The sequence below is a fragment of the Talpa europaea genome (genome assembly GCF_964194135.1).
Source record: "Talpa europaea genome assembly, chromosome: 9".
Taxonomy (NCBI): Eukaryota; Metazoa; Chordata; class Mammalia; order Eulipotyphla; family Talpidae; genus Talpa; species Talpa europaea.
In genome coordinates, this window is record NC_140076.1 from 109,298,093 (window position 1) to 109,314,821 (window position 16,729).

A 16,729-nucleotide genomic window follows, 5' to 3' on the forward strand; every position below is an offset into this window, starting at 1 on the left:
AACTTTTAGTTAACAGAAGGCATGGCCTAAAGGGTCAATGTATCCTTCACCACCACCAAAAAAAAAACAAAAAACTAGAGACTGAAATTTTCCAGGAGTCCTTTTATTTAAGTTCAACTTAAAATAGTTTAAATTTGCTCCCTCTTTGTGAGAGAAATGAAATCTCCAGTTCCATAGACTGTAATAGAAAAGTACTGTATTTGCACATTTCTAATAAAGGCTATTTGCTTCATGCTTTGGGCACCTACCATAGTTACCCAAAAGACTACTTCGAGTAAATGTAACTGTCACAGTGCTGAAATGCCCAGAATAAATGTCCTAACTTAAAAAGTTGCCCTGTGTTACCATAACACAGCCTGTAATCTCCACATTATTCATATTGTTTGAAAGCCATAAAAAAATACATGTTTTTAGCATGCATCCCTGGCTGGAAGATTTGTTCCTCCGAAAACACCATTCATTAGCCGTAGCAGAGCCCCGTGGGCAGCGCTGTGTGGACGAGCAGGTGGGCTTCCGCAGTCGTCTCTTTCCTTAAGGGACGGACTGATGTCAGCGAGGGGCCAGGCACAGCTTATGACTTAATTTTCCACAGCTAAAACATCAAAACCACAAAGGTAAGTAAGTTTTAAGGCAGTAGGCGGGGGGTTTTGGGGAGACTTACATGATGCGGAACCAAGCCTCCTTTACCAAGAAAAAGTATCCACTGTGGCAACAGAAGCCACCGAACAAAATAGAGAAAAGAAACATTAAAAACCTGGGTCAAAAACGACACCACAATTGGTGTGGTTTTGGTTCCTGTCGGGGCTGCTCTGCGTGTCTCCCCAGACCAGAGGAAGACCCTACCCCCAACAGGCTACTAAACTCACAGGAGTTTTTGTTCCAGTGGGTTTTTTTTTTTTTTTGTTCCATGCAAGAGCACAGTCTCTTGTACTATGTGAAATGAGAAAACCTGAGCTGCGTAGCCTGTGGACTACCAATGAAAAGGTCTACTTTTTTACCTTGAGATTTCTTTCCATGCCAGCCACACACAAAGTATGAAATGCAAAGATCATCAGCTTTAGCAATTTTAACACTAAGGCAGATGCTACAGAGTGGGGGTCACACTTACTCTTATATTAAATCCTAGAAGATCACTTATAACACCCGAGACGGCGGAAAGGATGACAACTCGTGTGATGTTGTAGATCAGGGGGTTCATTGTCAGTCCATAAAGTCTAAATGGTGTGTCCAGCTCCTACAGAAACACGAAAGAATTGACATGAAACATAATTTCCCAATGACTATTAATAATTTCTGGACTGTTTAAGTCCTGTGAAAGGATGATTGCTTTTCCTTAATGGGCGATAGCTAGAATCTTTAAGGTGGGTTTAGAGCAATATATTGTTATTTGTGTTTATAAAAAATTTTAAAATGTGACAGACATTAGCAATCAACAGAATCTGAGTAACAGTAACTATGAGAAAAAGTTTTCGTCTTAACTGCAAACCATCAAGTTGGTGTTTGAATCTAGACAGCCCAACAAGTAAAGCACTGACTTTAATGGTATAAAAAGTGTATCACAGAATATTACTTACTTTCAATAACTTGGTGGACAACTTCAATACATTGTTTACTAGAGCAAGTTGTTCTTTTTTATTTGGCTTTTTTTCCATTTTAAGATATAAGTTAATCTAAGGGAAGGAATACAAATTAAGGTAAATTTAATTAAAAAAGATTACCACATTAAGTCTGGGATTTTTTTAAATTCCAGCAACTCTTTCTACAGACATACATGCCACATGCCCTAGCATCCCTAATTAGTGACATGTGGTAAAGATTAAAAATGATGAAACAATTACAGGGTGGTAATATGTAAATTCCTTGAGTTCAAAAACTACTTTGGGGGATACCAGGATGAGTAAAATAACCTAACTCCCTCATTAAACATTCATGGAATGGAAGAAGACGGCTGCGTTCAACTTATTAATTCCGTATTTTCATCCTTAAGAAGCATTCTCCATTATAATTCTAAGGCAAAAAGTACAATTTTAAATGACTCAAACATTTCCCAATCTTAGTGTCTAGTCACCTAGAGTAAGTATTTTCTGGACACAATGTGTTTTACAGCTGATACAGAAGAAATTCAAGATGCTTAACTACACATAGTTAAATGACACGGGCTCTAAAGAGCTAATACTTGAATGTAAAATATAAAATTAAAAGCATGCTCCATTACCACCAGCAAAAATACCTCGATTCTATTTTCAGTCTATTAATGCTTATGATCCTGAGAGCTTATGGGAAGGAGATCCACATTTGTGAAACAATTACAGACAGCAAAATGACGAGGACCAATCAATACCTACCTGTTCCGTAAGTAATATTGAAACGTTGCTGTATTTCTTATTGGTTTCAGACCCCAATGAGGCCAAGCGCAGTAAGAAAAGTAGCAAAGCTGTTTCCCAGATCAAAAATTCCCAATTATAAGCATCATTCAAGAAAGTTTTATGTCCTTGGAGAACCTATACAAAAGATCCAAGGCAGGGGGTAAAAAGTCTTCATCCTTTACACATTAGCAATTTAAAAATATTTATAAGAATCAATATTGTAATGCTCAAAGCATAAGTTTTGATTACTTATGAAGTAATATCTACTTAACTAGTCACATGTTTCTCTAAGTGTCCTAGATTTTTTTTCCTAATTAAAAAAAAAAAAATGCATCTCATTGCCTCTTTAACCAGAGTCTCCACTCACAATGATATGGTGACCACTACTCAATACACAAGACATTTGTAGAGCGCCCTAAAATATGTGGTCCACCCACTGTTAAGTCCAGCACATCCTGAGGATCAGCTCCTCACTCCACTTTAGGATCTGAATAGCAACAGTAACTGCCATGTACTGAATGCCCATTTTGTGTTATATTTTCTGGTAAGAAATTTACACAAGTCCAGGATAAAATGGAATTTAAAAAAATATATACAGAGAACACTCACAGAAACCAAATATAGGCCTTTTCAAAAACAGGAAATCGCCAATCATGTGGTCTCTCCCCTTGGCGGTTTCCTCTGCCTCCCACTGACCACTGCTGACCTTTTTTCCTCCAAAGTCCACCACTGATAGCTCAGGGTTTTAGTCTATCATGTGTTCAGCCATGCCAATTAGTCATAACTAGGGGTATGAAAGTAACAACGAAGCCCCCCTCTTTAGCAGGGTGCACAAACCACAATGAAACTACTGTAAACCAAAAACTCTTTAAATAGCTGAAATCATGGATCATACAAAGCCCTTATATAGCTTGTGTTTTCCCTATAGATACATACCAATGACTAATTTATAAGCTAGCCACAGTAAGAGATTAACAACTACTAAAAATAGAACAGTTATAACAGTATGTATGCTGTAATAAAAGTGAAGTTACGGTGGTCTCCCGCTCAAAAGGTTGACCACAATTAACTACAACCATAGTTTTGCTTCCAAAACTATGGATAAGGGAGATTACCGTACTTTAAAAAGAGCAGCAATGAGACTAACAACTGACTTCTCAAAATAGGGAAATCAGAAGACAACAGAACACGCAGAAAGTAACTGGCAACCTGGAATTCTATGTGCCATGAAACTATCCTTCAAGATGAAAGCAGGATTCAGTGGCAGCGGATTCTTCAAGCAGAAAAAATTGAAAAGCAATAAAAAGGGTAAATACAAATTTACCAATGAGTAACTGACTACAAAAGTAATTATATCTGTGGGTTCAAAATATATGTAAAATTAAAGGATACTATTAAAAGTGAATGAGTAAATGATAGTGGTAAGTGAATAATTACAACATACATCCTTACTTATTATAGTCTAATCTCTGGGGTCACTAGTAGTAAAAGAATATGTAAAAAATTAGGAATAAAAGGAAAATTATCAAGTAAATCAAATAGGAACCAAGGAGTAGTATAGTGCTTCCATTTAAGTTTAAATGGACCAAACGCTTATATTGTGAGCTTAGATTAAGAAACAAGCAACCCAAAAGTATGAGTACAAGTTGCACAACTAAACTATGAAGACAAAATGGAGAGGGTAGACAAAAACTTGTCATCTAATATGGTAAATCTTAAATAGACATCTCATAGGGTCATGACAGAAAAGCCTGACACTATTCTAGAGACATGACAACTAAGAGCTCACCAAAAACATGGCTAACAATTCTTAATCTTACATGAAGCAAAATTTGACAAATGAAAAAAAAGATAAATCCACAATCGTAGTAGACTTGAACACACTGCTGTCAAAATCACAGCAAAGAATATAGATTTTAGCAATACAATAAACTTGGGCTAATGAACCAGATGGTCTCACTCATAGCAGGAATCTAGAAAACTTAAATAAGGGACCAGGAAAATGAATAACTATAAGAAAGTGAAAATCAAAATCAACAAAAAACTATGAACCAGAGATACTTTTTGGGGGGTGGAAGGGGAGGGATCGGGGTCAGAATGGGGGGTTTGCAATTGTATGGGGGAATATAAAAATAGAATTTATTATTTAAAATAAAAATGTAAAATGTAAAAAAAAAAAAAAAAAACTTGGGCTAATGATAACTGTAGTTAGTATAAGCCAAACATCTGGACGGAGAGAAATTTAACATAACCGACGATATGATGAATAATAGTCTCTACGCATTTCAGAGAACAAAAACATTCAAGAGTATGTCCTCTGACCACAGATTAAGTCAAAATTCAATCAACGGGAAAGTATCTAATAAGCTTGTAACCTCTTGTAGTGAAGAAAGCAGAGTGTCAAAAAGACAAAAGACCGGCCTCCCGCTGGCCTACTCTATGACAATTTAGGCATCAAAACAAATACAATAATAGATTATAGACCCCTGGATAAAAATGAGCATATGAGTTCATAGTATAATAAGTGAATGGGAAAGAAAAGGTCTGCCTTAGAGTGGCAGAAGGAACAAGAGTTAGAAAATAAATTTAATCAGTTAAAAATTACCAACTAAAATCAAACTAGAGTTATCTTAGAGTCTTAAAGGATTTCAAAATTCTTTCATTCTCAATTCAAAATGTTAGAAAAATTAACAAGTACTCAAAAGAAATATAGGCATACTAAAAATATATACACCTGGACACAATGAATTGGTCTAAAAAAGAATGTGGACCCTATAATAGAATTTCCGTTTTTCATTACCTGGGCACAACAAATGAAAGCAATTGAAAGTGTCAGTAAGAAAACTGAAGATACAACCACATCAACAGAACGCTGTGGGCCCCGTCTCTGTGGAGTGAGAAACATGATTCAGATCCATGTCAAAGACAGCAGGGTCCTCGCATCATTAACACTGATTACTAAATCAATGTGAAAATAAACATTTGTGAGAAACTTCTGGCATAGCATTTAACATATTTCAAATAGCTTCAACCTTAATTACATGGAAATTCATGCTGTTCCAAGTTTAGGAGGGGACAGGTGGGCATGTTTCCACCTGAAATAGCTCCACAAGTCAGAAAAAGGTACAATATTCAATCACTCTGCCCTAAGAATTGAAATTTTCTTGCCCCTACCAGCTTTGCACATAGACACTTCCAATTTGGTGCCCGGCAAGCCAGTCAGCCACCAATATAACCCGTCCAATACCCAGAACTACAATACATTCCCTATGGAGTTATCTGCTAGCAGAAATTTCAGTCAGCACATTCTCTGCACACTCTTGTGTATATTATATTGCTAATCAGATACAACTTACCTTTAGATAGGATCGCAGTGATAGCCATATCTTAATGTTTTCTACCTTTTTAAGTCTGAAATGAGGTATTTCATATTTCCTAGCTTTCCTGGCAGAAGTAATATGGCTGAAGAGTTTTGCAAACAAAAATCTCTGGAAGAAGTTAGGGGCGGGGGGAAAAAAAATCACAAAGTGAAAAATGCCTGTGTATTTATATAATTGTAAACAATATTCCCAGCATATAGATGGTAAAAATGATGAGATTCTAATCGCTGATCACTGAGAGGCAGTGAAAAAAATTCATTAACAGCTCATTACCCTGTTGTTCTCAAAGCACATTACATAGTAATATTTCTTCACATCACAGTTCACTCGTAGCATTTGCAAGGAATTTTTTTTGTAGACTTTGAGTTCACAAGCTCAAATGTTTATACAAAATTCTGCTTATTCCCAAATGACATTTCCTGGATGTATCAGTATACTAAGTCCTTAATCCCTGACTCTTGTCAAATTTCAATGTTTCTTTCTCACTTGGCCACTTTACTCAGAAACATTATCACTTTAAGAATTCCCAACATGCTCTAGATCAAAACGTCAAAGGCACCAGAGGTGAGGAGCTATAGTCCTACGTGCAGGCTCAGCAAAACTGCAGACGACAGCACGTCAGTTGTGAGGACTCAATGTCACAAGTGATAAGACCCCACACACCACGTCCCCCGGTCAATCCTACACTGCCCACCTTAACTTCTGGAGAGAAAAATCAAGAAAAACAACTCTCTGGAATACATACATAAACGAAGGTAAGTTTTACTTAATTTTCTACCAACCTGTTTATAGGTCCTCTCAGCCACACACATCATGAAAAAAAACATCCAAGTAAGACACAAGCGTTCAAAAAAATTAATTATAGACAAAATAAGAATAGGTGTAACAGGTGGTGCCCCACAAAAGAGAGTCAAGATCTCTTCAGCTGAAATGGACTTTAGTTGGTCGAGGTTCTTCTCACGGAAAAGACGATGTAAGAAAGGAAAAAAGGCTAATCCAATGGTGACCACATTTCCCAGCATCTGATAACCTACTCCTTGCTGATATGTATTAACCTGGAATTTAAAATGTTTAAATTTTATATTCATTAATGTGTAGCTAAATGAGGTTGAGTTCAGTATTTACCAAAAACTATTTAATTGAACACACATTTTAAAAGATGTACACATTAAAATACAGATTTATAACGTATATCCTATTAGGCTTTAAGAGGATAAGGAGTATTTGTAGAGTATTCCTGAACAATTGACTGTGTTCATAGACCTTTGTAACATTAAATTACCACCAAGACTATGAAAAAATAATGTGCTTCAAAAGCAGTCAGTGTTTTGACATGAAATAGGTTCTATAAAATGGCTGCTGATCACTAAAAGTTTTATTTTAAATCTGAAATTATTAAATTTTACCCTGCTCATGATGATGCCACTTATTTCCAGCACAGACATATCCATCTTTTTACACTCAGTTCCTTCCCAGATGATTGCACTAACTCGATCAGAGGCAGGACTTGAATTCTGAAGCCAGAATAAATGGTTCTAAGAAGAAAAATAGGAAAACCATTTCCATCCACTCCTTTTCTCCATTAGATTTTCCCCCCGTTGCCCAGCCCCCGTCCCCGCCCCTGCCGCGGCTACACTGGCCAACATTCAGAATCACTCTGGTCTCACCCACACAGAACTCATCACTCGAATTACTACCTCTCACATGCTGACTTCTTTCTAGGTCTCTCTTTTTCTTTACTAAGCCATTCTCTTGCCTGGAGAGAGCCTAAATGTTCCTCTGTAATGAGAAACAGTACAAGTCCATGGTCTTCAAGACTGTGTTTCCCTCTCTAAATATTTGGAAATGAGTATAAACTTGGTGTATTCATGGAATATTAAGGGGGCGGGGGGCAGACTATTTACAAAGCAACACAGCTCGACGCGCTGTAGTAAGTTAGGCAGGAGAGACGCTAACAGGCCTTGAGTGGCACCCGAATGACTCAGGAGGAGTTAAGTCTTTCCTCCAGCCTAACCTCTGGTGTTTGTCTTACTCTTCAAGTCACAATCACCAAGATGGCCCTCCTTCGAAATTAACTCTTACAGCCTCTAACAGACAAATTGGCATCTAACCATATGCTATTTTTATCGTGTCCTCTACCCATATCCATATAATCATCTTTTCCCCAAACTGAAATACAGTTTCTAAAGAACAGTGTATTTCTTCTCTTTCTACCAAAATGCTTAACATAATACTTATGAGCACACTGATTTATTCGTTGATTTAGCAAAATAAATTTATATACGAGAAAAGACAGATGTGACATCCAGGAGATCACAGGCTGAGGAAGACGAAATTACTACTCGACACGGTAAGCAGGGGGGCAGTGATTTAGGAATATATAGAAAAGTCCTCCTAAAAGAAGTCCCTCAGGCCAACACCAGGTAAATTAAAAGGCATGGATACTGGAGGAAAGTACATTCCAGGCAAAGACACCAGGATACAGAAGGCGGGAAGCGCACGAGGAAAGGCACAGTAGAAACTGCAAGTTCAGTGAGTTTAACTCATGCCATGGGAGGGGCTGGGAGGGAATGGGCAGAGATGAGGCTGTAGCAGAGCAAACGAAAGCAAATAACCCAGAAGGGGACTAAAGTAATTAAAGGGTTTTAAGGGTAGGGCATGAAATTCCTACTTTAGAAGCTCCACTCTAGCTGCAGTGTGGGAACCGCAATGATGGGAAGCCAGCCTGGAGCAGCTGGGCCGTGACCCGGATGAGGTGGCCCGCGCCGAGCAGGAGGGCGCAGGATAGGGGCTGAGACTGTACAGCAGCATCACGAAAGTGTGACTCCCGATCAGAAACACTGTAGAGGGAGGGGTCAGGCATCGGTCTGGGGTGTCCTCTCTGATGGAGAGTGGGGGCATTCAGAAACGTGGAGGAAAGAACGGGGTAGCAGGGGGGACTGGGAAATGAATTCCACTTGACACAGTGCGTTTATCTTTTACCTAATCTGATATGTGCCTCAGAATTACCCTGTATGTCCCAATGTGCAACGGAGGTCAAGGTCATCACCAGGCTAAGCATAACTACTGAAGGCTAAAGTAATTCAGATGAGTCTTTTGACCAAATGCACAGAATATTTTAGATTCAAATTTTGATAGCAAAACTGAATAGGTTGCAAATTTCCATCAGAAAGTATGTATTCTTTCTAGTTTTTTTTTAAACTATACATTTAATGAAGCAGGATTTTTTTTCATAAAATGTATAACCTAAGTCAATGATATCTTAGAATCAAGAAAATGCAAATGCAAATCCACTGTCCATTATATGTACATTACCGTGGAAATACTGGACCTAAAGGAAAAAGGATGAGAGGAATGACAATCACTGGCATGAAATATCTGAAAGGTGGTGGGAGAACCATTTCCTGATCACTCGTTCTGTCCAGCAGTGGAACAAGCTGACTCATGAAATAACAATCACTCAGCTCCAGATGTATTTGAGCAGAGGCTGACTCATCATTTGGGGACATACATAATACTGCGGACGCTTACTGGACGCTTACTCTGCTAGGCATCATGGCATCTCATCATCTCCATATATCACAATATTCCTAAGAAACAGGAACAATTATAACCACATGATAGATGGTAAAAATTTCCACAGAGCTAGAATGAACTCCTATGTTGGCTGGAAGGCTGAAATGTCTTCTAAGGGACCTCCAACACTAGGCTACCTGATTTTATGATTAATATAAAACTGAAAATTAAAAGCATCACTGGGCTTACACATTGTTACAGAAGTGAGCAACGCCTAGTAACTCCCATCCAACACTGTGGTATCCGTGAAAACACAACATGTGCTTGACCTACTATGCAAACAGTGACTAGGAATGATCATTGTAAGGAAAATTTAGGTTAGGGCAACTCTAGATTACTTCTCCCTCAGTTCTTTGCTTACAGCCATGCTCAGCTTCCTCATCTCTAAATCAGGTATAATATTAATAGCATCAACCTTACAGGATTACTGTGAAGTGAAATGAGGTAATATGGTGCCTGGCACAAGGGAAGTGCACAGTGAATACTAACTATAGTATCACTGCCTTTACAGACCTGCTGGAAGACGTCCTCTTTGGGGTCGCGCTTGGCCCCCGGGGGAAGGGTGTTTACGTGGGCCCCCTCACTGTCACTGGTGACAGACGAGCGGCACTCTGGGCCGTGCAAAAGGTCGTCCCATAACATGTCCTCGGTCTCCGAGTCGTGGCGGGTGCTTTCTGAATCTCTCCTTGACATGTTGAGGCTTCGCGAGCCGCCATTCACACCAGATCTAGAGCCCTAATCAGAAAACAAAAGACAAAAATTTTTCATTCATTTCTGAAAGCAATTTATATCTGAAATAAAATGAAAACAAGTTATCTATGGCTCTGGCTGGACTGCTTTCATAAGTCAATGACAAAACAATAACACATCTCATTCAAATGTTACACTGATGGCTCTAACAAGTAGGACTTTGAAGGACTCCATTGGAATTGTAGCTGTCAAATCATAGGATTGTCCAACTCGGGCACTGGGGTAGAAGACCTCCCCTGGGTACAGGTAGGGCTGAGCCTTTGCCACATCCGAAGTGTGCCCTACTCTAAGTACCATGAGCTTCGCTACAGAGCTAGTTCTGTCCAGACACACCTGGAAAAGAGAACCAGGCAGAGGAAGGATGGACACTGCAGCTGTCTCACAGGACAAACAAACAGGAACATTTTCCAAGACCCTGCTGACATTCACACTCAAAAGCCATGCCATCATCTACTCTGCTCACCTCCCAATGTGCCCATGATACTGCGTTCATCCCTCAGGAGTCATTTCCCAAAAACCAGTCCCCACCGGCACCAGTCCCACTGAAGCAGGAAGGATGCTTAAGAATAAACTCCACGTTTCAAGTGAACTTTAATGAACACGCCCATCCCTTGGAGAGGGGCGGGCAAATACAAACACTACTTCAGGGCAACCAATACAAAAGGAATGAATAAAGTTACCTGAGACAAGGATGTGCCCGGAACAGGGATCTCTCGGGCTACCTTACCTGGCTGAAGGCTGCGGATTCAAACTCTGACTCGGCGAGACTGTCCGAATCCCGCACGATGTGAGACCACCTGGGAGAGGTTTTCTTTACCTGCCAACGAACAAGAAGATGGGAAGCCCCTCGTGGCTATTCAGCAATGTACAACTGAATGCCCCTGCTTTTATAAACTAAACTAAAAATTACCTGAGAATTTAGGTGCCTTGTAAGTATTGACTTTCTGTTCTTCACTTCACAACCGTTGTCACTGGAGGCCCCCTCCACACTCCTGCGCAACAGGATCATCTGCTTTCGGGCTTCACCATCTTCTTCACTTGACAGATCATCCGAAACCCCAGGACCCACATGCCTGAAAGCCTCCTACAAAGAGAACAGCGAGTCCTTCACCTGGGACAGCCCGAAATAGTCTCGTCAGCTCACACGTGAAAACAGAGTATAAAAACTGAGAAGCAGTAAAAGCAAACAAAGCCAAACCTGAACAAGCCTTTATCAATTACTTGCTCTCAGTAAAGAAAACACTGAACATGAAATTACACAGCCTACATGGCGAGGTGCAACTAGCCAGCGTTTACAAACACAGCCTCGGGTCACTCTCTGTCTCAATCACAGCTGTCCCCTCCCCGCTATGTAAACCTTGCGCAGACTGACACCTTTCTGGGGCTCTGTTTCTTCATCGAAAAGCAACAGTAATAAAAGCACCTATTTCACAGAATTGTTAAGAAAATTAAATGAGTACCTAGTTAAGTAATGACTCGAAAAATATTAGCTATTTTAAATTACTGGACATCACAGTCTCACAAATGAAAAAACATGTCTAGGCTACCAAGTAGAGTGCAGTTAGCTGTAGACACAGCAGAAGCTAACCTAGAATCTGGTTTCCCAGCCCTCCACACCCCCTTACTGCCTCTCTAGATTAGAACACAGCAGCCTCTGCACTAATCTGTTTATTAAATCAACCTGCCCACTGCTGAGGCCGGGGCCAGCAGTAGATGCAATACCAAGTTCTAGTCTGAGAAATCAGAGTAAGGCAAAATCTTCATGTGATATTCTCCTTTTCATGTACTGGGGTCTTATGCTTACTTATTTGCCAAGACAATTACACAAACGCAGTAATAACTATTTTGTGATTCTAATAGGGTTTAAGAATAAGAAAATTTTACACAGGAAAGGAATTTTGTTATATTCTCATCAAAATCTTACCCTATGGCGCTTATCTCCATCTGAAAATTTTGCTTTCTCTCTAGTTTGCCACATTCTAATCTCTGGTTGACACTGTCTCTTCTTAATGATAGGATGAAGACAACTTGCATCATTGTCAGTTTCAGTCCCTCTGTTACATATCAATTTTACTCTTTTAATCCTATTTTTAAAAGGGAAAAAAGATTACTACCAAGTTTTCTGAAAACAAATGTCTCATGAAATCATTGTCTTCTAAGGAGCACAACATTTTTTCTAGAAATCAAAAAAATTCACCAATCACATTTTTACAGTCTCTAGCTTACTGGTTTTAAACACAGTAACATATATTTACCCCTAGTCTCCAAAGACTTGTGTCAATTACTTGAAGAAAGCCTGTTCTTTTCAGTTTTGAAAGGAAGCAGGCTCATGAGCTCAGCTGCTCTCCCTTCGCCCCAGAATAATCACCCCTTCTACTGAGCTGACGCTCCTCGGTCAGCAGGGGACCGTGTCATGTTTTCACACTACGGCAACAGATCAACCTGCTACTCTCACCTTCCTGCTTAGATGGTAAACAGAGAAATCTTGTGCCCGGCAAAATATTTAGCACAAAGACCTCAAACACTTCAACTACAGAAAACATTTCTTTAGAAACATCTGAACCTACTTCATCTTCAAAAAAGGAACTGTGAATTTTTTTAAAGCCTGTATTTTTGAGTTACAATCATTAACAGCTGACAGTTATTTCTTTGAGTCAAACAGTGCTTATATGATCTGCAAAATTGTGGAGGGAGAGTTTTTCCAGGTTTCATTTCCCTTTCTGTACCACAGCCCATCAACACCAACCTTCTGTCCTATATCCCATTTCTAATCGATATCAGCTCTCACACTGGAAAATACCTGATATTCTGAAAACCCTTTCTTCGAATGTTGGCTGATAGGGCCCTTTCGGAATACTTACATTCCTGTAATCTTATGAATTTTATCATTAAAAATAAAACAGAATACAGCTCTTATGGTAAATTATTAGAATTACAGGTAACATGACAGACAGTAGAGACATGGAGAATAAGCAAATCCTTCTAGAACACTTACAAATCGCACCACAATGACCATCAGCTTCCACTTCACACTCTATGAGGTAGTTAGATCACATACTATGTAAACACTAATATAAATATGAAATCAAGTAAAAATTTCCATGGAAGACTTCCCACCTGTTGCCAAAGAGAGTCCCCCAAAAACCACCAATAAAGGGTGCAGATTCCAAAGTTTCTACTCCTCTGACTTTATCAGAGGAGTTATTTCCATTTTCTCGATTCCCATCACCATTCACAGTTTTTCGTAATTTTCTACCAAAAAAAAAAAAAAGGGTAAACATCATCAGATCATTTAAGGCCTTTTCTATTTCTGCCTGAAATAGCACTACAGAAAAGCATAGCCACAGGTTACTCCCTGAAGTTAAGTATGGTGAACGTCATAAAATGAGGAAAAGTTATAGAAGAACATTTCTGACCTAAACAGGTCAGACTAAACCAAAGTCTTACGTTATTTTGGTCCAGCATTAGGGAAATACTGATTCAAAACATTACTAGGAGGAAAATTTTCACACGTATGACCAAGAGTCTTCACAGGTACATTCAATGCCACTAGAAGGAACAATCTCTAAGAATACGAATGTCAGAAAGCCAACCTGTTTAGCACATTTAATCACGAAAGTGAGCAGAACTTTGAGGGGATAGATACAGTATGTATGGGTGCTCACACCTGTAAGACACAGTTCAACCGCAGGGAATAGTAACAACAGGGCTTATTTAGAAAAAGGTGCCTGGGAAAATGGTAAATGTTTCTAAGGCCACAAATGGCCATCTGTCCTACCCCAGAGTGTGTCCACAGTATCCAATAGTCCAAACCAAAAGCTGCTCACACAGGATGGTGGTGTCCCTCCCAGGAGAGCCTGGAACTGCAGACCAGGCCCCTGCAAGCGGTAGACCAGGATCCAGCTCACCTGTGGAGCTGGGTAGTCACAGTGGCGCTGCTGAGGCAAAAGCATGGCAGCAATCTAAGCCCCCTGGACAGCGCCAGACGTCGGACCGGACAGCTCTCAGAGGTGTTGCCAGAGGACCATGGCACCCGTGTTTACAACTCTTTACATGCGCCATGCATAAGCCAGTGGCAAGCTCCATGAATGCAGCTGAAGCAAGGATCTTCCACAGACATCTCCTCCTATAGCCAAGCTGATGCTCCCAAGCTGAGTCTCGCCTCCACTTCACAAGGTACCTGCCTTTCAAAGCTGACTGGTCTGTTTTCCAAACCAGCTGGTTCCAAGATTTAATGGGTGCTGGTGCAGGCGTGAAGCCAGTGGGAGCTTGGACCTGGTACGTTTTCAAAGTCAGCTCAGGATTCAAAACCCACTAGGGTGTCCAACCTGCCCTGTGCTGTCTCGCACCTGAGCTGGGCAGGCGAGCTCCGTCTAGCTGAATGGCACCGGCCAGGTTTAAACCTGACTGTGCATCTTCAAAACCACCGAGTACTTTTTTCTCTTTTTTTCTAAAACCCAAACCCGACTGTGCAGGGGTCAGCCATCTAAGCCCAGCTGCTGTGGCACAGTCCAGGCTGATACCCTTCAGCTGGGGGTCACGTGCCTGCAGGGAGCCAGGAGCCACTGTAAGAGGATTCCTCAAACAATTTGGGAAACAATTTGGGAAACATTAAATAGCAGCAACTGATCACTTTTTATTGATGTCCCATAGAATTGAAAGAAATATCCTATGAGTACAAACCTGACATAGCATAGTTTTTGAATACCTTAGAAAACCTTAAATCAATGTTGAGACTTCAAGGACCCTTTTTATTTTTTTTAAAAAAAGGGGGGGGGAGTTGAAAATAACATTCAAAAAGGAGAATAAATATGCTAAAATTTATGGCACTAGATGAAAAAAATCTTACTGCTTAGGGGAGCAAAAATGTATAGATTGTTGAGGAAAAATAATACCACTTTCAAATGCCAAATATACCCAAGAAATCTTTAGCAGTTTTAAAACCCATACCTAGAATACAACCAATAAAAACATGACATGAATTTAATGTATATAAGTCAAATCAATCTTTACTGAAAGTTTAGAACACTTAGAAATCTGTCCTTATTAATCACTATTGAAAAAAGGTAAAATTTTTAGTAGCACTAGACCAATGCACTACGATCTTACTTATAGTGGTTTCACTAAACTTTAACTAAGACTGAATTTTGAAGAATGTTCTTTCAGAATCATTGTTTAAGATAAACTTTAATAAAGAGTAATATAGTACAGAAATTTCCCTTTTAAACAACTGTACTGAATGACAACAACACACCTGGGATTAAAAGTTCATGACAAGGTTTCTTAGCAGCAGGTAGAAAACCGAAAAGCATTTATTTTTTCTTCAACTCAAAAGAATAGTTACAAACATACACAGAGGGGCCTCCCTGGTGGCGCAAAGGTTAAGGCACAACCTATGTAGCAATCTGCAGCCACTGTAGCACGAGTTCAATCCCCGGCCAGGGAGCAACCCACATGGCGCAGCAGACCTCTCCTGACTCGCCTGCTGTGTGTTTCAGTCGATTTGCCTGTTCTGTCCCCAACTCTGTCTCTGGTGAATCCTCTCGCCCCACACAGCTCTGGCCTGTACCCCAGCTCTTGTATGCATAAATAAATCTTTTTAAAAAATACACAAAAGTGGAAGACTTTTGATTACTTCGATTACTTCAATCAGGGATTTTATCGCTCTCTACAATGCCTCTCCCGGAAAATAATCAATACAAGGACCATTTCTCATCTTACCTCCTCCTTCGATTCCCGTTGTTTGCTGATGGTCGTGTCATCTGAGTGGATACAATCTGACAGTGGACAGTTCCCATAAGTAACATAAGGCACAAGGGTCCCAGCACTTCACTTACATTCACAATAGGCATCATGGAGTACAACACGAGCGCTATGACTGAAAAGAAGAGGTTTCAGAATGTGAAACATTACGGCTCATCTTTAAAACTCAACCAGTTATATAAAACATTTCTACAAAATCTATCACTGGGAAAATTTCCTGGAATACAATCTCCCTACACATTAGCTGAGTGAAAACCTGAGGCTCTGGCTCACAGAGAAAGTGAAAAATAATGTATTCACAGGATTGCCTTTTTTTCCTTTTTTTTAAAGATTTATCTATTTATTTATACAAGCACTGGGCACAGTCTGAAGCGCGGGAGGGCTAGAGAACCCGCCAGAGCAGAAAGCAGAGCAGACAGACCGACGAAGTACACTGTTGAGGGGAGCAGCAGGCGCGGCAGGAGAGGTCTGTGCACCAAGTGGGACCCTCACCCAGCGGCCAGGGATTGGACCGGCGCTGCAGAGGCTGCGGGCAGCTTCGCAGCCCCACGCACAATGGCTGCACCACCAGGGGAGGCCCCACAGGATTGCCTTTTTAGAAGATGATAATTTAGATTATTTCCAAAAGGTTTTCCACAACAAAACAACTAGAGGCTGTTTAATACATTTTGAAGTGATGCTCTGCTCAGGGGAATAGTATTGCCAAGGCCCACAGTTGCACAGGTAGTAATTAACAAAGTTGGGATGTGGATCCAGGCAGACACCTCCAAAGTCTTACCTCTTAACTGCAAAACCATGTTGCCACTGTGAGTGTGTGTGTGTGTGTGTGTGAAATGTACAAAGAAACAAACAATGAAGACAGAGAAAAATATCAAAAATTATCTCCAAAAACTT

The 16,729-nt window shown here is 40.1% G+C and overlaps 1 protein-coding gene across 4 annotated transcripts in view; it reads right to left on the minus strand.

The window, feature by feature from the left end:
- Window positions 1-571: 571 nt before the first annotated feature.
- Window positions 572-16,729, minus strand: part of PHTF1 (putative homeodomain transcription factor 1) — a gene marked incomplete at both ends in the record, with an annotated part of 33,880 nt that continues 17,722 nt past the window's right edge. For 2 of the 4 annotated variants that reach the window (XM_084241818.1, XM_084241816.1), the window contains 14 exons: window positions 572-592; window positions 1,109-1,234; window positions 1,575-1,670; window positions 2,346-2,501; window positions 5,167-5,253; window positions 5,723-5,854; window positions 6,529-6,801; window positions 7,153-7,281; window positions 9,836-10,057; window positions 10,800-10,889; window positions 10,983-11,156; window positions 11,997-12,156; window positions 13,190-13,324; window positions 15,794-15,950. In XM_084241818.1, the coding sequence (XP_084097944.1) occupies window positions 572-592; window positions 1,109-1,234; window positions 1,575-1,670; window positions 2,346-2,501; window positions 5,167-5,253; window positions 5,723-5,854; window positions 6,529-6,801; window positions 7,153-7,281; window positions 9,836-10,057; window positions 10,800-10,889; window positions 10,983-11,156; window positions 11,997-12,156; window positions 13,190-13,324; window positions 15,794-15,950 (1,958 nt within the window). Of the gene's footprint in view, window positions 593-1,084; window positions 1,235-1,574; window positions 1,671-2,345; window positions 2,502-5,166; window positions 5,254-5,722; window positions 5,855-6,528; window positions 6,802-7,152; window positions 7,282-9,835; window positions 10,058-10,799; window positions 10,890-10,982; window positions 11,157-11,996; window positions 12,157-13,189; window positions 13,325-15,793; window positions 15,951-16,729 lie in introns of those variants that run through there. The other 2 variants (XM_084241817.1, XM_084241815.1) reach the window with 2 other exon arrangements.